Source organism: Centropristis striata, chromosome 12 (genome assembly GCF_030273125.1).
Source record: "Centropristis striata isolate RG_2023a ecotype Rhode Island chromosome 12, C.striata_1.0, whole genome shotgun sequence".
Classification (NCBI taxonomy): Eukaryota; Metazoa; Chordata; class Actinopteri; order Perciformes; family Serranidae; genus Centropristis; species Centropristis striata.
In genome coordinates, this window is record NC_081528.1 from 19111518 (window position 1) to 19134019 (window position 22502).

The 22502-nt window shown below is 38.5% G+C and overlaps 1 protein-coding gene across 1 annotated transcript in view; it reads left to right on the plus strand.

Moving 5' to 3' along the window:
- Positions 1-7451: 7451 nt before the first annotated feature.
- Positions 7452-22502, plus strand: part of si:ch211-159i8.4 (matrix-remodeling-associated protein 5) — a 46379-nt gene continuing 31328 nt past the window's right edge. The window contains exons 1-3 of the mRNA XM_059346372.1: positions 7452-7517; positions 15586-15711; positions 16421-16557. Of these exons, the coding sequence (XP_059202355.1) occupies positions 15625-15711; positions 16421-16557 (224 nt within the window). The 5' untranslated portion in view covers positions 7452-7517; positions 15586-15624. The remainder of the gene's footprint in view (positions 7518-15585; positions 15712-16420; positions 16558-22502) is intronic.

Consider the following 22502-nt stretch of genomic DNA (forward strand, 5'->3'; position numbering starts at 1 on the left):
TTTCCTCCTTTGTAGCGACTTTTCTTTGTTTAGTTTTTACTCAGAGTCAGGTGTTTCATAGCCCTTTTCTTTCACTCTGTGAGGACTTACCCTGCTGCATTCTTTGAATAAAGAAACTTTTAAGTTCACCCGCTCTGCATCTGAGTCCTGACTTGAGCCCAGCCTGACAATATTTTTCATGTAATGTTTAGTATTGTATGGTGCCAGACAACACTGTTGACTGTCTTCTTTGTCTTTGGGTGCCCAGCTTGCTCTTTTAGGGTTGCAAAACACATGCTATTTAGAATGAAGCCTGTGACCTGTATTATTATTGTTACAGGTGTTGACTAGACTGAACTCTTAAGGAAACACAGGCTGTGTATAGTCTCAGTTTCACACAGGATGTTTTTGGCCAAACTGTCATTAAACAAAAATGACAGAGCCTGGGGTTGCCATGAAGAAAAATGATAATAATTTGTATTACTCAGTCAGTCATTTTTAATTTAATAGTATCTCTGTCTGACACAAAGTTATTTTTTCCATATCTACGTGTTTCGACTATGGGGAAAAGTGGCCACCGGGAAAGTCTCAGGCCACACCCTCTCAAAAGTCTGCTCACTCTGTGTGTCTCCACTACAAGTTAGCCCCCAGAGGGATTTAGAGACTCTGGAGGTGACGTATGGTTTTCGCTGTCGCTAATTGTGAACGTCAGCAGCTGAAAGCAGCATGGCTAATTATGCAGAGTCTCCGCTGATCATAAACATAGTGATTGTGAATTAACGGCATCGCTAACTGTGCACAGAGTGTCCGGTGCTTGTTGTAAACAAACAGAGATCGCTAAGTGAACACCTCCTGTAACAGCAGCAGATACACACTGTACTGATACAGAGCTAACTGTAGCTAACTGCGGTTCTTCTTAACTGGCCGGCCTCCGGCTCGTTAGCAGCTCCTTAAGAAGAGTAAGAAGGAGTCGCTGGATTTGTCTCCAGAAGCTTTCTTGAAAAATAGTCATAAAGGTGGTCTGAAAAGTCGCTAAATTCAGCAACAAAGTCGCTAAATTGGGAACACTGCTTTGCCAGCTATTACAAATGGCGTGTGTTGTTGTCGTGTAGAGTACAACGTCACATACCGCTTAGCGTTCTATCCAATCAGTAACCAGGCTGTTTTCAGGGGAGAAAAAAAGACCCTGCTCTTCCACAGGGATGAAAAAAGTCCAGAAAAAAGCCGGCTCCGGACTGCTTGTATTCAAATTAGGGGCGTTTCAGGCGAGTGAGACCCGCCTCATTCCGGGTATTGCCGGGGAGTGGAAACAGCCCACTTGTTCGAGGTGTTTCTGTTTTCCATTAGAGGAGGCATAAGTTCGCAAACCACACAGGTTTAGGGTCAGAGCTGGATAATGCACTGTTACATCAGACCACCAACTGAATCAAGAAATCATTTGAGCTACAGTCAACATCCGTCTAATCCACTGGCTAATATTTGAATGGAGCCTCTCCTGCACTAAAGCCAGTCCAAATAAGCTAAAGAGTTCCTTTCAAAGGGGATATGCTTTGAAATATTCCTGTCAGCCCACAGGACTGAAACACAGGGTAGAGAAACAAAGAGAGAGAGCAGGAAGATTATAGAAATATGGAGCTGGGGAGATTAAGTAGAGAGAAACTGTATGATAAAGAACCTCAGAGCTTGTGAGATTTAAAAGGAATGAGTGGGAACTGAGGAGATCCCCTAAACATAACAGACAGGTTGAGATGGAATAACATAACTGTATCCTGAAGTGGGGGTCATGATAAACAAAGACAGTAAATTCAAATCTTCACTAAGGCCAAAAACACTGTCCACCTCCCAGTGGTGGAATGTAACCAAGTAAGTACATTTACTTATACATTACTTGAGTATTTCCATTATACGTAACTTTATACTTCTGCTTCACTACATTTTGAGGTAAATATTGTACTTTTACTCCACTACATTTAGCTGACAGCTTTAGTTACTTTTCAGGTCGAGATTTAACATAAAAAACATGATCAATTAAAAGTGATTAGAAATGTTTTAATTAAATCTCATAACAGTATTTTAAGTAGTTTAAATGAGCCCCACCTTGAGAAGATTCAAACACTGATTTCATAAATGCAACAATAATAATAATCCAATAATATATTTGGAATATATTTAACGATCTGAGTGGGTCCATTCTGCGAGTACTTTTACTTTAGATACTTTAAGTACCTTTTTTCCCCACAATATTTTTTATTTTACATTCATATATCTTCATTCAACTTCCATATTTTAAGATAGCTGCATTTACTTAGAGACACAAAATAAAACCAAACAACATGACACAAAAAACAAGGTATTTTAAGTACATTAAGATGCTGAAACTTCCATACTTTTACTTCAGTAAGTTTTGAATGCTTTTACTCCACTACATTTTGAGGCAAATATTGTATTTTTTACTCCACTGCATTTAGCTGACAGCTTAAGGTACCAAATCCTTTCTGGGTCAAGATTTAACATGAAAAACATGATCAATTTTAAGTGATTACACATTTGTTTTTAAATAGTACCTATTAACAGTATATTAAGTAGTTAAAATGAGCCCTGTCTTTACAAAAGTAAAACACTGCTTACATAAAGGCATCACTACAAATAATGTAATAATATATTTGGAATATATAAAACAATCCGAGTGGGTCATTCTGCATAACGAATACTTTTACTTTTGATACTTTAAGTACATTTTGATGCGGAAACTTTTGTACTTTTACTTCAGTAAGTTTTAAATGCAGGACAGTGTGGTATTAGTACTTTTACTGAAGTAAGGGATCTGAATACTTCCACCACTGCCACCTCCTTTAGAGCTGGGTTAAAATATCTATGTGTGATAAAGATAAAGATCTATGTGTGATACTCTTTCTGTGAACCTAGTGCACTAAATTCAGTTTTATTTTTTGTTTAGGTGTGCACATACCACTCTGAAACACACACACATGCTCACACTAAAACATTACAAGAGGGGAGAAAAGAAGCCTGTCAAAACAGGATGCAAAGTGTCTTACTGCCTACACACTTGCATGTGTGTACGTACATTTGTGTGTGTGTTGGTGTGTGTGAGAAAAAAATAAGGTGGCACAGGTATGCCAGTGAGATTTGGCCCAAGCAACTGGCACCAGGTGCCATCAGCACTATGATGAGCTGACGACTGAGATGTGTATTTGTGTGTGTTTGTGTGTGTACAATGGTATTGAATATGTAGAGAGAAAAAATGTAGAGAGAAAGTGAGAATGTGCAGAGTGATGTTTAAGTGTAGTTGTCTCCTGTTTGAGACAACCAAGGATTAGTAAAGAATGAACGAATTCACGTGGTAAAGCTGGCACACGTCTGATGAAACATGTCATTCAATATAAATGCCTCGTTTTTTTTTAATCCAAACATAGTGAGCTCTTCTCCAGTATGAATGCCTCCTCTATCCTGTCAAGTGTATCAAAGTTACATCTTGATGTAATATCCTTTCTGACACTGTGTCTACGTGCCATTGTATTCAAAATAAACGCAACAAAGTAAGAGTTCTTATTTCTATACAACAACTTCCAAAGTTGTGTCAGTTTCATCTGTTCTCATTACTATTTTCATGGCAATTTTAGGTTGCCATCTTCCAGGCTGGGCTACACGGTGGTGTAGTGGTTAGAACTCTTGTCTCACAGCAAGAGGGTCCCCGGTCCGAGTCCGGCCTGCGCATGTTCTCCCCGTGTCAGCATGGGTTCTCACCGGGTACTCCAGCTTCAACATGGTCTCACAGGAATCCGTGAAATAGCCACGGATTTGCTTGACTCAAAATCCGTGGAATAGCCACGGAATCACTCAAATTTCCGTGAAACTGACACGGATTTCTCTACAATGCAAGTTAATGACAGTCATATCCCGCGGCTATTCCAACATATAAAGTGATTATGTACATTCACTGAGTGAATATTTAGAAAATAAAACGTATATTTCTTGCTAGAAATGTGATCAAAATCCATTTTCAAAATCAACTGTCCGCCATGTGTTTTGTTCTGACCGCCGGGATCTTGAAAGTCACGTGACTTGGAACAAACCAATAGGAAAAAATATCCATGGAATAGCCACGGGATATGACTGTCATTAACTTGCATTGTAGCGAAATCCGTGTCAGTTTCACGGAAATTTGAGTTATTCCGTGGCTATTCCACGGATTTTGAGTTAAGCGAATCCGTGGCTATTTCACGGATTCCTGTGAGACCAGATTCCCAGCTTCCTCCCACAGTCCAAAAACATGCATTTAGGTTTAATTGGTGACTCTAAGTTGCCCATAGGTGTGTATGAGAGCGTGATTGTCTGTATGTGTCAGCCCTGTGATAGTCTGGAGACCTGTCCAGGATGTACCCCGCCACCTCTGATTGATTAACAGCTGTTAAACTGAACTCAGATGACCAACTCTTCCCTCCACAATAAGGGAGTGTGCCTTTTGTGTGTTGGAATGTGTACTTTTTATTGCATTGTTATATCCTGTCTGGGTCTGTTATGTGTTGTGTTGTGTTGTGTGTGTGTTGTCTCCTCTATTTGTGTTTTACCTATGTACTTGCTGTCTTTCATATTTGTATTTCTTTTCATTTTTTTAGGGACTACGGATGCAAACTAGCAGCTTTGCTATAATCCGGCATGTTTACAGAGATGTTTTCGATGTTTATTAATGTGCACTGTCCCTATCCAAAAATAAAGCATTAAGCAAGAATCTTATAAAATGTTGTTATTGCTATTTGTCAGTTTGTGGATGTCAGTTTAATGTGATAGGAGACATATTAACAAAAATCTTGTGATACTGTTGTAATTGTGACAAAGAACCATTAACTTTTTGTAGTTATTTTCGCTTTAACCTTCAGTTACTTTGAGTGTGTGTGTGTGTGTGTGTGTGTGTGTGTGTGTGTGTGTGTGTGAGAGAGTGTCTTGCTGACATTGTGGGGACATATGTCTGTTTACACAGTCACGTTGTGGGGACTTGCCTTCCTTATGGGGACAAAATACAAGACCCCATAACGTAATTCATTTAATTTGAGAGTAAAGACTGGGTTTAATGTTTGGCTAAGTATAGAGTTAGGTAAAGGTTAGGTTAAAGGTTAGGGTTAAGTGGCGGTTCCGGAAAGTCAATATGATGTCCTCCAAAGGGATGGAAACACAACATGTGTGTGTGTGTGTGTGTGTGTGCATAGGGATGGTGGAAATTTTTTAACAAGACTCTTGTGCTGCAATTGTAATGGTCATTAACTCACATATTTTGGTACTGACCACCAGTTACACTGTTTGGATTGAAACTCAAATATGCCTGAAGAGTGTAATATAAAGGCATAATTAGACATGAATTTATGGCTGAGCATGACCCTACTTATTCTTTGGAAAAGTATTAATTTTAAACACAAACATGGAGAATAGCCCACAAACTGAACGATTTAACAGATTGTTAAAACTTACAGTGAAAGCTAAGTTTCACACACGGTTTCCAGTGGGTATTGTCTTATTGATGGAAACAATGTGTTGATGGGGATGTGGATAAAAGTGGGTAACAATAGGGATGGGTTAAAAAGGTAAAAGTGGGTACAGATTGGTTAGTCAGGAGAATGTACAATGCAAGAGATGACTGAATGTGAGAGGCGGAATGGGAAAGTGGTGTAAAATTATGAGGAGAAGTACAGGAAAGTAAGGGAAGTCTAAACAGGAGAAAATAAATGTTGGATTTTTATCTAGCAGATAAGAAAAATGTCTAAAAACTGAACGTGTGCATTTAAAAGGAAACGGTTGCAGAAGCTGGTGTTTGTAGCCCATAAATTTGTACATAAGTAATAAAGTTAAGGGGGAAAAATGCATTCTTTCTAATGGTAAGCAGGGGGCATCTCCACTAGCTACAAAAACTGCATAGAAGTCTATGAGAACTAGACCCTTGTTCTCACTTGATTTATTACCTCAGCAAACATTTTCCTAATGAGTTCATGGTCCCACTTGCTAATTACATTAAAACATTACTTGTTCTTCATTAATATTAAAGAATAACATTGTAATTATTGTATTTTATTAGGTTTAGTTAGAGGAGGAAAGATAATTCTCCTCAACAATTACATGAAGAACAAATATTGCGAGGTGGCAGTGAGGTACAAATGAAAGAGAAACAAACAACAACAACTTTTAAACTGCTCCAACAATCTACTAACAGGCTTTGGCTGAAGGTTTTACAAGCTTTGGCTTGTGTAGCACACATGAATGGCTTCATCTCTTTCTTCTTCCACTGAAGTAAACTAAATAAGAGTGGGCACATTAACAAAAGAGCTCTGTTACAAAAGACCTATTCATATAGGTTTGTTTAGAGTTTGACTCCGGCAACAAATTAGCAGGTCAGTGACTAAAGTGTTTCCAAATGTGAGCATCGAGCATCAAACCTATTACACAGTATACATGCGAAATGACTTGGACTTAGCCGTTCCATGCCACTGGTCATGTTATGAAAAGCCCAGACTTTACTTTTCTACATGACAAAAAAACTGTCTTCAATCCTGTAAATTGCTATGTCAACACAGGCGAGGTATGGAGCCACGGTGTTTCAACACTGCAGGAATTAGGTCCATTATTATAGCTTAAAGGACAAATGGACTGTTAAAAGCTTCTCATCCTTTTGGATTCACTGTAAATGTTATCCAGGCAGCTCACATGAATGAAACTGACTGCCTGCCAACTTTTGCAAAGTACGTGTCAGTGTGTGTAGCTGCCGGCACAGGCTCCGTATCTATAGACGGATTATAATAATTGGCTTATCTGTATTCAATAGCTGTAATGTACCTCAAGAGGGAGAAAAGAGAGGAAGAGGGAGGTGGAGGCTTGGAAAGGTGAAAGCGTGTGAAGAGAAAAACAGGCAGAGAAAGAAAGCAGAGATAGAGAGAGGAGGTAAGAATAAAAAAAGAAAAAAGACTCACAGAGGAGTGGGAAAGTGAGAAAACCGTGAAAAGGGAAAGGAAAGTGATAATGTCTCCACCAGGATCGCCTGTGTGAAGTAGAAATCAAGAGTCTGAGAGTGAAGGATAGTTAAAGCAGAGAGATGAATGGAGGAGGTGAAGGAAGGAGCGTAGGTGTAGAAGGGGATGGAGAAGCAGCATTCCTGACCGCACAGTTACTGAACGGGACGAGGAAGAAGTTAATCTGAAATCCAGATGCCTTAAGGACCAACAGAGGGTCAAACTTATCCACACACACACATACACACACACACACACACACACACACACACACACACACACACTCAGAGAGCGCTCCATCTCCTCTCCTGCTCTCTCTCTCTCCCTCACACAGAGACCTCGGGACCTCGGTGGCTTTACAAGTCAGCAAACATCCACAGGACTAAAACACCAACTGGATACTTTTTTTATGCCTGTTTTTCTTGTAAAACTTTTGACTTTCCAGCCTGCAGTGAAAGGACTTGTTTTGGAGGTTTATTTTGTGCTTGAGCTGTTTATTCTTTCCCCTTCTGGAGGAGTTTCCAGGTGAGTCTCTTGTGGTTTTTATAATGAGGAGATGTTAAATGCTCCCAGATGTAAAAGTCACTTTAACTGTGGCTGTTATTCCGGTTAAGGTTTGTTAGTTTTTTGTGCAGATTTCATGTTTTAATATAGATATGCACATTCAAAAAACTCCCTCACATGTTTATGCAATTGCTATAACATTTTGGTGTATGTATGGCTGATGACTAAATGTCAGTTAAATAACTTGAGGTTGTCTAATTAGTGTCAAAAGGTTGCAGAGGTGACAGATTTAGAGCCATATTTGTCTTTGCAACATCAAGGATTTTCGTCTAACTTTGAAATCTGATTTCATACTGAGTGTCATGTAGTGACAGATGTGGTTGGTGTCACAGTAACTCATCGGTTGATTGACGTGGAATAGGCACGAGCATAGTTCACTGCTGTTTATTTTTGTCTGCCAAGCAACTCTTTGTACTGATAAAATAGGGCTTGTCTTAAAAAGCTCTCGTACTTTTGTGACCTATAAAAAAAGCTATTTTGCCCGCCACAAAAAGTTGCACACAATTCCCATATGATTATGTTTAAAGAGGATCTGAAATGGCAAATATTTATACTTGATATACTGTGTGCAAGACGCAGAAATCTCTGTAAAACACAGCCTGTTGCTGGGAAAGTTTTGTTTACTATAACCTTTGGCAAAGTCAATCATATTGATACCAAAGAGCACTTCAGGCAAACAGACGCTCGGCATGAATAAAGTATTTATTAGCTACAAACCGCTTTGTTTTACTGACTAAAGAGAGCCAGGTTTCAGTAATAATAACCAGCAGATAACAAAAAACTTGCTAGACTTTGCCGAGACAGTACAATTTTTTTTTTGTTTTGCTTAAACCGCACCTGAGCTTCTCTCCGTGCCACTGCAGCAAGCCATGCTAAAACTTTGAGAGATTTACAGCCAAAACTTGGACAGGAGTTCTCCAAGGAATCTGCTTATTAAATAGTTTAAGTGATTAATTAAAATTCAGTCCACAGGATTTTATTCAACATCCCATATATTCAGTGTAACTGAAAACTTTGCTTCATGACACAAAGAGAAAAAAAAGGACATTTGTTTCATATTTCTACCCTGACACGTTTTATAACATCCATAAATAAAGTAGACTTCTAAATCCAAAGTGGACTCTATTTACCCTCAAAAGACTCTTAAGAATATATAGTCATGACTCTGTGTAATAAATTAAAAATAAATTACCATAAGCCAGGCATGGGTGAAGTGAGTAATTTCCCTGAATATTTTAAATATAAATGTTTAAATATATGGTGGTCATAAAATCATAAAACATAGCAGTTCAACTTGTACAATAAACTTTTGAAGATAAGATTTGGTATCCGATAGCAACACTCACAACACATTGTGTTGAAAGAGATTTCTGAATGGGTAGCATATGATAATAGTGACTTGCATAAAAACATGTGGAAATCATATTGTCGTCCTCTCTTAACATGTGTTATCTTGAATAGAGCAGCTGTGACTTGGCTGGCAGTCAGCATAATGCTTTTGACATAAAGATGTATTGGCCTCAGTGAGACATTCTTTAAAGAATACACCATTTATTAAAGCAACCACTTTGGTTTTCTATCTGTTTTAAGTCATTAAGCATAAACAATATCTGAGTGGTTGGTAGATTATTGACCTGTGGTACTGCATGCTAGCTTTAGCCACATTGGAGGTCTCAAACACAAAACACATGCTAATGTTTTTCTTTCTTGCAACCAGTGTTTCCTCTAGGATTTTTTCAGCAGTAGGGGTAAAGGGTTATTTGTCCCCTGGATGGTGTGCGTAAATATCAATCAGCAATTTAGAAAGAATGTAAAGTGACACTGGACTTAAGAACCAGTGTTTCCGACAGGATTTTATGAGACTTTGATTGTGGGACCCAAACAAAGTAGGATGGTCCAGGGGCATGCTCCCCAGAAATTTTTGCCATAAAAGCCTAAATTTGGTGCCTCTCACACATACTAATGGCACTATTTCATCTTAATCATTGCACATTCTAATGAATTATTGTAAAGGAGATTTGAGAATTGGGAATTGTTTTATTTATTTCATATTTCGAATGTCCTCTTGTAAATTATGTGATGGACTCTGTTAACACATCCATGTGCTCTTATTTTGAAAGCTACACGTGTTTGCTTTTATTTTGAAGGTGGGTCTAACACATTCTCACCATAACAATTAGTAGATATAAGCACCGGGAAAACAAGTGGAGACTGACTGGCCGCAGTGTGCTTCCTTCTCTTCCAGTAACGTTAGCTAGCCATCGCTCTAAAAGGGAGTTTAACCCGCCTATGGTCAAACCTCACTCAGAACCTGAAGTAATGCTAGCAGAGTGCTTGTTACATCTCCATTCGCTCGTCCCCATGGTGAGAGAGCAGACGACTGTTGGGCAGAGCCTCCCGCTGTGGTCACTGCTACAGAGTTAAAAAAAAATAAAACAATACCCTATTATGAAGTAGCGATGGGCATAATTTAGCAGTGGCATTTTTGGGTATTGAAATATACAGCCTTTGCAGTTTCTGCTCATCCTTTATCCATTCATCCTTTTTCCCCGTCCTTTCTATTTCTGTTTACTCTTTATACAGTTTAGTCACTGATCACGTTTAAAAGTACACCACAGTGGATGGAAAGAAAGCCGATACAGAAGGAAAGAATTGAAGGATATATTTTGAAAGGACTTAAAAGCACCATGTGCCAGTGAGCATATGATTTTGATAAGGTGGAGGTCAGACAGTGTAGGGCTCTGGCTTTTTCACTGGAAGCACTTTATCTCTGTCAGGTGAGAGTCTAGGAGGGGTACTAAGTGATTTCATTGTGCAGGGAAACCCTTTTCTCCTCTTCTCATCTGTTTTCTCTTTCTATTCTGCTGTACTCTCCTCCTCTATCATACCTTTCTTCCCTCCCTTTCCCGTCTCCTCTTCTCTGTTTTTGCCGTCTCATTTCCTCTCCTGTCCTCAATCTGTCTCCAAAGTGCTAACACAGGAGAGCTGCTAAATCCATTAGAGGAGAGCAGGAGCAGAGAACTAGTTTACCTGTGATCATCATAACCCTTGATACTGGAGACTGGCTGAATGGACATCTTTATTGCTCTGTAAAGTTAAAGCAGGAGCTTACCTGAGACATATTATAAATGTGGGTCACCAAGCAGCTGCATGTTACACCTAATAAAATGCATCCAATACCCCTTTCAACATGTCATTTAAATTAGAACCAATGACCACAGACGATATGGGACATTCATCGTGAGCCATAGGTATAGAGTATCCGATGACTGGTGTCAGATACTGGCTTTTTAACAGTGTTAAGCATGGATTTTTGTGATCTTGGACACAAGGTGGCAAAGTCATTAGAGACCTGAGCCTCTGTTCTGTAGTTGACTCTGACCTCCGACCTCCCTGTGGAAGACGCTATAGAGGAGAGGATTTCCCTCTGTGGATCAATAAATTGTTATTACTGCAGTGGTGTGTGGTGAAATGCACATATATATTAAGCATATCAGCAAAAATTTCTATTCAATTTAAGTGTAGTTTGGCCAAATAATTGTAGAGATGCAGTAATTTCTATTTTAACAATGGTTCAAATGACAAAAATGAGTTTGTGAAAGGGGCTGCTTGTAGTGACAAATCAATGGAGAATATTCACAGGAGATCTACAAAGCTTTTCAGTCTTCCAGCTTATTGTTTTGGTTTGCAGGTAGACGGCAGTGGTGGAAGAAGTATTCAGATCCCTTACTTAAGTAAAAGTACTAATACCACACTGTGAAATGACTCCACTGCAACTGCATTCATAAGTAACTTAAGTAAAAGTACAAAAGTACCAGCATCAAAATGTACTTAAAGTATCAAAAGTAACAGTGCTTGTTATGCAGAATGGACCCACTTAGACTGTTTTATATATCCTAAATATATTGTTGGATTGTTATTATTGATGCATTTATGTTAGCATTTATGTAATTTTATCTTCCTAACACAGTGTTATGAGGTTTAACTTCAACAAATCACTTTAAATTAATCTTTTTTTAATGTTAAATCTCGACCTGCAAAGTAACTAAAGCTGTCAGCTAAATGTAGTGGAGTAAAAAGTACAATATTTTCCTCAAAATGTAGTGAAGTAGAAGTATAAAGTTAAATAAAATGGGAAAACCCAAGTAATGTACAACTTTATCAAACTTGTACTTAAGTACAGTACTTGAGTAAATGTACTTAGTTACTTTCCACCAGTGACTGAGACTGCTCATTGTTCCGACATCCCATTGATCCTACACATACATATAAGTCAGACGGCTCAACAGTCTGAAATACATACAGTGGCAGTTCAGATGTTCTTCATAAAAAGTAATATTTCATGGTGTAAAAACGCTGTGGTTAAGGAAGTTTGGTTTAGGTACAAAAAACACTTGGTTAGGGTTAGAGAAAGATCTCTTCTTTGGACTATTGGTCTGTTTGATATGTTACAGATAATGTAAAACACAGTAATAGAATTCTCATTCGCTCAGAAATAATCTTAGTCATATTGCAAAGTCAACAGGGTTCCACCTTGAAGACCTTCTTATTTCTTATTCCAGTCTCAGAATTATTTCTGTTGGATCAATTTATTTGATCTGAACGATCAACACTGAAATCAATGCTGAGCCTCACTGACCTCTATGTAGGCCATGTGTTTGTCAGATCTGGAAGTCTTAACTGGTGTGTGTGTGTGTTTGTGTTTGTTTGTGTGTGTGTGTGTGTGTGTGTGTGTGTGTGTGTACTTGTACTCCGATCATAGTGAGGACCAGAATTAGTTCTTGACTAACTGAGTGAGGATATTTTTGTGAAGTGAGGACATTTCAGGTGGACCTCACTTCTTCACAGGCCCTAAAAATGTTTGAAGGTTAGGACTTGGTTCCAGTTTCAGGTTTAGGTTAGGGTCAGGGGCTACAAATTAATTACATTAATGTTGGTCCTCAAAAAGATAGAAGTACAAGGATGCATGTTTGTGTGTTCTCGTACTTCCTACATAGTGAGGACCATGGCTTTAACCAGAAAACTGAGGGCATTTTTTCCTTTAAGGCCTGTTTGAGGGTTAAGACTTGATTTTAACGTTCAGGTTATAATTAGGTTTAGGTTCAGGTGGTTAGGGTTGGTGTTAGGCATTCAGTTGTGATGGTTAAGGTTAGGGGTCTTGGGAATGCATTGATTAAGTAAAAAAATAGTACTGTACTTATGAACAATGTACTTTACTTGAGTATTTCCATTTTATGTAACTTTATACTTCTACTTCACTACATTTTGAGGCAAATCTTGTACGTTTTACTCCACCTCATTTAGCTGACAGCTTTAGGTCAGGTCAATTTAAATTTAAAAAAACATATTCGATTTAAAGGGTTAGGGTTTTTTTTTACAGTATATTAAGTAGTTAAAATGAGCCATACCTCACAAAAATTAAAACACTGCTTACATAAATGCATCTATACAAATAATCTAATAATACATTTAGAATATATGAAACAATCTGAGTGGGTTGATTTTGCATAACTTTAAGTACATTTTGATGGTGATACTTTTGTACTTCTTCCACTACTGGCCCTAGGCTCAAACACAACCACAGACATGATGTTTTGTCATATGAGGACCGGTCTTTGGTCCCCATAAGGACTCGTGGTCCCAACAAGGTCAGTGTTTATACAAATAAAGGTCCAGAGAAGGTAACAAAATCAAGCACACAAACACACACACACACACACACACACACACACACACACACACACACACACACACACACACACACACAGCTGTTAGGTGAATTAGCCTCCCTGTGAGGAGAGAACACAGAGATAGAAGTGGAAACCAGAAACCCCCAACTGGCCTCTAATGACTTCAAAATATGTACAGTATGTGTTTTGTTTGGTTCTACCTGTGAATGCTTCTCTTTCTGCCTGGGTCCAGACCTTTGACTCCACTGAGTAATGAGTTGACAACTCTTTTTCTCTCCCTCCACCCAATTCTCTCTCTCCTCTGAGTGTGTTAACCATCAGATGTGTGTGTGGGAGTTAATGAGTGTGGTTGTATGTAATTGGTATGTAATGCCCTCAAAGGAGCATGTTAACATTTAAATCAATGTCTTGGGCGCCAAACCACCTGGCACTGTAGCAAACCACAACTGCCAATGTGAAGTGGCTATTTTCCACCCGACTGTCTATTGTATTGTGTTGTATTGTAACATATCTGTTTGAGTGTGACTTCGAGTCATTAATCCCCAATGCAGACAGATGACATGTCTATTGTGTGTCGTCAAACATACACACAGTTTTGAACAAGATGTATGTTGGATAAAACAGGATTTACACTCTGCTGAGTCCCCCAAGGAAAGGTGTAGTGAAGACATGCAGGATTTAATCACGTGTAAAAACCTCTCTGACGTGTTTTTTCAACCTTGAGGGCGAATACTTTGGTATAAGGAGAGCTGCTACAGTTGTCAACTTACTCACCCATGGAGATTTCTTTTCTCTAACAGATCTCACTTTCTCTCTCAGTCTTGTCTTTATTCATCTATCATATGCAGGTGTACCAGCTTGGGCATGTGTAAGGTGATTATAAATGTTCTGCATTTTCTGCAGTCATTATGTTAATTTTCTCTTTCATCATGTAAAAGCCGAAGCTAAAAACTAAAGCTGAGAGTTGGTTATTACCATTTTCAAGCACTCATCAGATGTCAGAAGTCAAAAGATGGAGTATTATCTGAATATGTATGGTTGCGTGTGTGTGTGTGTGTGTGTGTGTGTGTGTGTACCAGTGGTGGAAGAAATATTCCGATCCTTTACTTTAGTAAAAGTACTAATACCACACTGTGAAATGACTCCACTAACAGTAAAAGTCAGTAAAAGCAAGCATTCAAAGTAAAAGCATTCAAAACTTACTGAAGTAAAAGTACAAAAGTATCAGCATCAAAATGTACATTAAGTATCAAAAGTAAACGTACTTGTTATGCAGAATGGACCCACTCAGACTGTTTAATATATTCCAAATATATTATTGGATTATTATTAATGATGCATTTATGTAAGCAGCATTACATTATATCAAGATAGGGCTCATAACTATTTAATATACTGTTATGAGATCGTGTCTAATCACTTTAAATATATTTTTTATGTTATATCTCAACCTGAAAAGTAACATGTAATGGAGTGGAAGTATAAAGTTACATTAAATGGAAATGCTCAAGTAAAGTAAAAGTACCTCAAAATTGTACTCCAGTACAGTACTTTAGTAAATGTACTTAGTTACTTTCCACCACTGGTGTGTACATATATACACAGTTTGTCTCTGTTTATAGTTTAAGGGCCCTGTGCTTGTGATTTTGCCTCGTTTGTACTGTTTAATTTTTATCAACATCTAAAGATGTTGATTTGCAAAATATCAACAGCAACAGAGGAAGTATTGAGATTAAGTTAATTACTTTATTAATCCCACAATGGGTAAATTCATTTGCATTCAACCCATCCTTTTTTTACACACAAGTGAACACACCATGCAAGGAGCAGTGAGCAGCACATTAATGCGTCCGGGGAGCTGTGCAGGGGGGTTGGGTGCCTTGCTCAAGGGCACTTCAGTCCTTGACCTGTCAGTACTGGGATTCGAACCAGCGAAGCCTGATTCCTAACCTCTAGGCCAATGGATCCCATGACTACTCTAAGTGAAAGGGGTCACTTGTAGTGCTAAACCCAGATATAATTATCACCCCAGTCTCTCAACTCTAGGACATTTTTAACTCAAAGTATGCGAGTTAGCTAGATGGTGAACATAGTGGAGCATTTAACAGCTGTGGTCTCTGTGACATCCCCCATTGGTTTTGAAAAGCAAAAATGAAGCTCAGTGTGGTGGCTCCGACATTTTGGCAGTACCTGACTCCTTTTACTTATTTGAAAATAGGCAAAGTACGAGATACAATCCAACACAGCGGCCCTGAGATAAATCCCATCTATGTTATGGTAATAATGTTTTGTCGTTGACATAAATCTGTACATCTAAATAACATCCTCCCCTCCTGCAGGTGTTTTAATGACGTGATCGGTCAGACAGCCATCCAGTCATGGCGCTGTGGTGGTGCGCCAACATCTTCTTCAGGTCTGCTGCAGCTTGGTTTCCCCTGCTCTTCTCATCACTGCTTTGGCAAACGGTAAACCTCCATTAAAAGAAAAGCCCTTGACTTCTTTCTATAGGCCACTGGTTAGCTCAGCTGATAGAAGTCACCTAATGTGACACTAAGTTAAGTTTGTTAAGTACATTTACTAAAGTACTGTAGTTAAGTACAATTTTGAGGTACTTAAATATTGTACTTTTTACTCCACTACATTTAGCTGACAGCTTTAGTTACTTTACAGGTTTTTTTATTTAACATAAAAAACTGAATACTTCTTCCAGCCCTGCTGATTGGGAAACAACTACAACCCAAAGCCTTTGTGAGTCACATCATTTTAGAAAACTTACACAAAGGGTGAAAACACACCAGTTAGATGTTTACATTTCCTATAATCACAGTTTTTCAAAGTAAATCTTGAATTTATCTTGATGGAGTTGGGCACAGGAGGGCACAATGTTAATACACCTGGTCTACTTTACATAAGCCTCAAGTCAATTTCTTTCACTTAGTATTGATTTCTTTCCAAACTGCCAGTGCCTACACAGGTCTGAACTCATCTGTGCTTCTCCTCTTATCTCATCTTTTCTGAATTTCTGCTCACTGCATTCATACACCTCCTTTCTCATACTTTATTTTTTCTTCTCTCGTTTTTATTTCATTCCTTAACTTCTCCATCTGATTGGTCTTTGTTGTTAACCTTTCCTCTCATATTTTTGTCCCCTTCTTTCTCCTCTCCTGTCTGTAGATCTCCCCAGTAAATGCCATCCCATCCTGCCCACGGAGCTGTAGCTGTCCGGGTGTTAAAGAGGTCCACTGTACGTTCAGACACCTCACCACCATCCCAAAAACCTTTCCCAAAGACACAGAAAGGCTCAACCTGGGGTAAGACAGAGTCAGTCACTGCACATAAACACACATGCATACAGAAGCATTGAGGCGTTGTCATCAATGGCAGCCCATGGGGAAGAAAACTAAACACTCTGCAGGAAGTAGTGTGGAATGTGGAGTAGGTGATTTGTCAGAGAAGTGTTTTCTTTGGCTAACAAATGATCAACACCGCCTCTAATACCTCAAACTGAAATGCTGAGGTGAGTGCTTTTTGGTTGTTGAGGCAATTCTTTTGAGACATTTTAACCCATGTTTCCAACACAGGAATAATAATATATATATTTTTTTTAAGAGCAAACTTATGACTTATCTTTTTAATTTGGCTTTTACCTGAACCATTTTTAGAGATTTTTCTGCTCATGCAACTTAGTGTTATAACATGTTGTTATTGCTACTATTTATTAGTCTATTCATATACACACACACACACAGGGTGTTTGCTTGTTTATATGTTTTGTTATTATTATTATTATTATTATTATTATTACTTTCTCCTTTTTTATGTAAAGCTCTTTGTGTTGCATATCTCTTGTGTGAAAAGTGCTATACAAATAAAGTCTGATTGATTAATTGATTGAATAACTCTTTTGACATAAAGGACTAGATCATGACATCTCTCAATTCAATTCAGTTCAATTACATTCATTTCAAACAACTTTATTTGTCCACACAGGGAAATTCAGTTTGCAGCCTTAAGTCACACAGACATAACAATAAAAGGACCACAAAATCGAGCTCCACTGGCTACCTGTTGCAGACCGCATCAAATTCAAATCTCTAATGCTGGCCTACAAAGTTGTCTCTGGTACTGCACCCAGCTACCTGAACGCCCTGATTCAGACATATGTTACCTCATGACCGATGCGCTCTTCCAATAAACGGCGTCTGGCTCTGCCACCCGTTCCTTCAAGGCAATCCAACCTCTTTGTGTTTGTTGTTCCCCTTTGTTGGAACACACTACCAGTTCCTACTTGAGCAGGGGTGTCCCTCTCTACCTTTAAAAAGAGGACCTTCTCTCCTAGCACCACACAACAACTCTACTCCTTAAAAAGAATCATCACTAGCACTTATTGCTGCACTAACATTTCATACGGCAGGTGTTAACTCAATGTGCTTAAAGTAAAAATCATACATGACAGAAATATACAATATACATACACTAAAGATTGCATTAACATTATATATAAAACAGATAAAATAAACCATAAAATAATGTGACGACATAAAAACATATAATACAGCATAAAAAATGAGGGTAGAGTAGGGTAAGAGGTCGTGGTATTATTATTGTTAAAAGAAACAACAATAGTACTGCTTTAAAAAGAGCCTTTTACCCTTTACCTAACTAAAAGCTTGAGAAAAAAATATGTGTTTTAGTCTGCTTTTAAAGGAAGACACTGTTGTAACAGACCTGAGTTCCTGTGGTAAAGAATTCCAGAGAGTAGGACAGTAATGACTGAAAAGTGTCTGCTAAATGACTAAATGTAAATGTAAAATAACAATAATACTATAATAACACATACAACATCCACTCTGTCAGTAGCACAGGTTGGCATGGAAACCCACAGCTAGCTGATGGAAATAAATAATGAATAAATAAATATAGCCGTTTTACAATGGCGGATTTACAATGCCTGGCCTGTGTTCATTTAACTGTCAGCAGCATTTAGGAGCCTAGGGAATAAATTAATTTGGGTACCTGATTGTCTTCCTTGGGGAGAAAAGGTAATGCCGTCCTGAGGGCATCGGACAGAATTCCTGACTGAGGATGTGGTCAAGATGAATAATGACCTGTCTGGCTTTCTGGGTAACACATTTTAAGTGGAGCTTAAATCAATTAACTGGACCCAATAATCTTGGAACAGACTTGAGGCAGTTCTTCTCCTTCACAGATAGACCATAAAACCAACAAATAAACGGAAAAAGTCAATAGACTTTAAATAAAAGAATGATAAAAAGAACATTAAAAGAATTTAGCTGCCACACTAAATCGATATGCTGTTGGCCCCGTTCAACAATAGACTGTGTTTTTGTCAAACTCTAGTCCAGAGTCAAACATTTTACCTAAATATTTGTATGTCTCGCTGCTTGCCATAGGGTTATCAGATACCATCCTTCTTTAGGAACAAGAGAAGCCAGTTTTACTCCAAAGAGAGCAGTCTCATCAGTCAGACAATCAGCTTGTAGCCTATGGTGCATTTAGTTTGACAACATCTGCTTGGAACCCAGAAGATAACGGTTCAGCACCAGCATGTGGTGCCATACTGGATAAATCTCCTAATCACTTCCATGTGAACTGGGCCTTCACTGCCCTGCAGCACAGCAGAGAAATAGCCCAGCCACTGTCTAATAATTGGCCCCAAACAATTCATATTTACATGGCAAACTACTTTGCAAGCAGAAGCAGCCACAGCTACACTATTGTTCACAGGAGGCTTTCCGTTTGCATGTGGGCCCCTATTGTGGAAACAGCTATCGCTGCATTGCAGGTGCTTTAGATTTGTGCTTAGAGTAGCTCTCCAGATCTTCACAACTGGATGTAATGCTGAGATGTGATAAAGCATTTCAGTAGGGAAACTGTCACAAAAGCTACACTGCAGTGCCAAGCTCCAGTCTACAGGCGGTAAACTGTCTCCATATGCACTCCTGTACTGGGAACAGAGCTGTGGGAGCTATAAGTGAATTCCAGATAATCTTGGTCTTGAATCAAAACAGAAAGCATATACTTTTTATTTAACAAGCACTACTGGGACTACATTAGGAAGAGATTGGCAACAGCAAGAGTGTTATAAAAATAATAAATTGCACTACCCCCACTACGTCTGTTACAACCTTTTTGGTTAGATGTCTAGGCGACACAGTAAGTAACATACAGAGTAGTGATGTGCCAATGAAGTTCATGAACCATTTTCTTTATTTTCTGAGCCCACTAGATGGAGCTCTTTGCTAATAGAAAAAGGCTGAAGCAATGGTAATTGAGTGTGCTTTTAGCTCTTGGTTGACCAGAGAGCTCCATCTAGTGGAGTCAGAAAATAAAGAAAATGGTTCATGAGGCTTTATTGGCACATCACTAATACAGAGTTAACCTAAAACTAGGCAGAAAAATTAAACAAAATTAACATTGGTCATCATTAGTTATTTATTTACATGCTAATAAATAAACAGATAAACCAACTAAACACCACAGGAAAAAAAGGAAGCGACTAAATCATCAGGGTCTCCAAGGCCAAAATAACAAACAGAAGTCAACCACTAACTGGAAAATAAGATTCAGATTCAGCTAAATCTACCAAACAAAAAAGACAATACTAAGCTTCCTCACTAAACAAAAACAGGAGACAAAGGGTTAACACACATGGATGAGAACCCTAACCCCTACCAGGCTTCCAGACACACTTGGCAAAACAAGTTGACTTACAATGTAGCTGAAACACTATTTTTAACAGAACCGTTTAAGAGCACTTACTACAAAATAACTAGCAACAGTCAACCAAGCAGGTCAGTGGCCAAAGAGAGAGGGGAGATGACTGTTGCTGTATCCCAATGTCAAGGAAGGATCCTCAAACAGCTGAATTTGAGGGATTCTACGTCATCGATATCTGCCGAAGGACTGTCCCAATGTCCAGATCCTCCAGAGGACAGAGTCCTTCGGTTGACCAAATTCCAAGGATGCATGTGTGTATCCTCCGTGCATCCCACGTACCCATAATGCCTTGTGCACGGAGATTTGAAAATGGCGAGCGAAGAAACAGTAACGCCGGCGGCGCAATATGAATTTAAATATTTAAGAATTTTCATTTTCCACTGAATATTTGTTATCACATAACTTACAAATCTTATGCTCAAAGTCAAGCAAACCATATCATAAACAAATGCCAGAATATTTAGCTTAAAGATAATAAATATAATCTTGATACATTGCCAGTTAAGTTAATTGATGCCGTCTCAGTCGCCAGAGTTATTAATGTTAATTCATATATATGCATCAGATGATGATGTACTATGTGCAAAGTATATATAGCTATGCCATTCAGAAAGTTATACATTTCTTTATTGTGTTTACAGGGACTGAAAGTCCGCTATTATCCGTTATTGTTTTTTATAAATAACTGTTATTGTACTGTGCTGTAAAAGAAAAAACAAAAAATCACAGAACACATCTCCATGGTGAATTATGCGCAGCTGCTTTTATGAAACTAAGTAGCAGCCAAATTCAGCCAGGATCAGTTAAATATTCAGGTTTAATCCACTTTGTGGCTTTTACTTGCTAAATCGTGGAGATTCAACCTTAAAGCATTTTATTGAACACACACACAGAGGAAAAAACACCTATCATCCATAAAGAAGCTATATATTCAGCGATATATTGCAGCAAAATATTCCCCTCCAACCCCAATTCATTTTCTCCACTGGCCATTATTATAAAAGACAACTGTAAAACTGTTGACAAGACACCTCAACTCGAACTGCCAACAAGGTCAGAGAGCACTTGATCAATGAATATTTTTTATTTGTAAAACTTAACCTTAGACAAGAATTTTAAAGAACACATGTTTCCCCACTGTGTGTGAGACAGTTTTGGGTGTTACTGTATAAGACTGGAAGGTAATGTTAGCAACTCTATTCTTCTCTTTATAAAATTCAGGTAAGTTCACACTCCTAGAACCACAGCCAAACTTTACAATAAAAAAAAGAGAAAGTCACCAAACACATTTAGTGCTAATTTCAAAAACCTTTTTCACCATGAATTAAAGTTAAACACACTATAAATTAAGAACAATAGAGCATAGATTTAACTTGTGTCTTGCTTGTCCAAGGATATTTAAGCAACAAAACAGTGGAAGCCTGAATTTAGCGTTACTTATTTTTTGTTTATTATTATTTCTTGTTTTTGTAGGCCTACTGCAGTATTTAGCTAGTTACTATATGGAAAAATATGTTTCCTTATTATCTTTATCACAAACCAGCAAGGAATTTTTGCCTGGGACAATATCGTGTGTATGTAGACATCAAGTGGAAAGTCAGTTGGAAACTGATAGAGTTTTTTAACCAACTTGACGAACTAGTGTTATCTTACTTCTAGCAAATTCATTTTGTCTACTTCTGAATATTATCCTTAGGTTTCTTTTGTTCAGACAAGGGAAAGTAGTAGATGTTTTTTAGCTGACATGTTTCAATTGACAACTTCAGTCTTCTTCAGAGGTGTCAGCTGATCGCTGTGACGTGTCTTTAGTGGAGTTCCTCATGGGGCGTGGTCAACCTGACAGAACTGGCAGGTCCGTCAGGTTGACCACGCCCCCCGCCGCCCTCCGGTCCTTGCAGTAGAGCGTCCCAGGTGTGTGAGAACATGTACCTTCATCCCGGTTTATCGTTGTATTCCCCCGTCTTCTGATCTCTATTGCGTCCTTGATGAATCTTTTGTGTTTATTGCTTTCTGATGTGATGATCTTTGTGTCCCAGTCCATGATGTGATTCTGTTGCTTGCAGTGGTCCGATATTGCTGATTTGAGGTGTTCCTGTTCTGCTTTTTTTTTTTCTGTTCTTGTGAGTCGTCCTGCTGTTACCTTTTCACACTCCTTCTGGTGTTCATTTTTTCTGATATTAAAGCTCCCTCCCGTTTCCCCAATGTATGTGTGTTTGCATGATTTGCACGGTATTTCATATATTACGTTGCATTTATGGTCCTTTTGTATTTCGTCTTTTGGATGAACCAGTAGCTGTCGGAGTTTGATGTGTGGTTTGACCGCCGTGTGTATATTGTGTTTTCTTATTGCTCGTTGTATTGGCTCTGTTATCCCTCTGATGTATGGAACTGTCACCACGTCTGTGTATTTGCTGTCGGCTTTTTGTGCGTGTTTGGATTTCCTTTCTCTCGGTTTATTGTCTTTGTTATTGACCTGTTGTTTACCCTTATTGATGGCCCAGGTGGGGTACTGGCA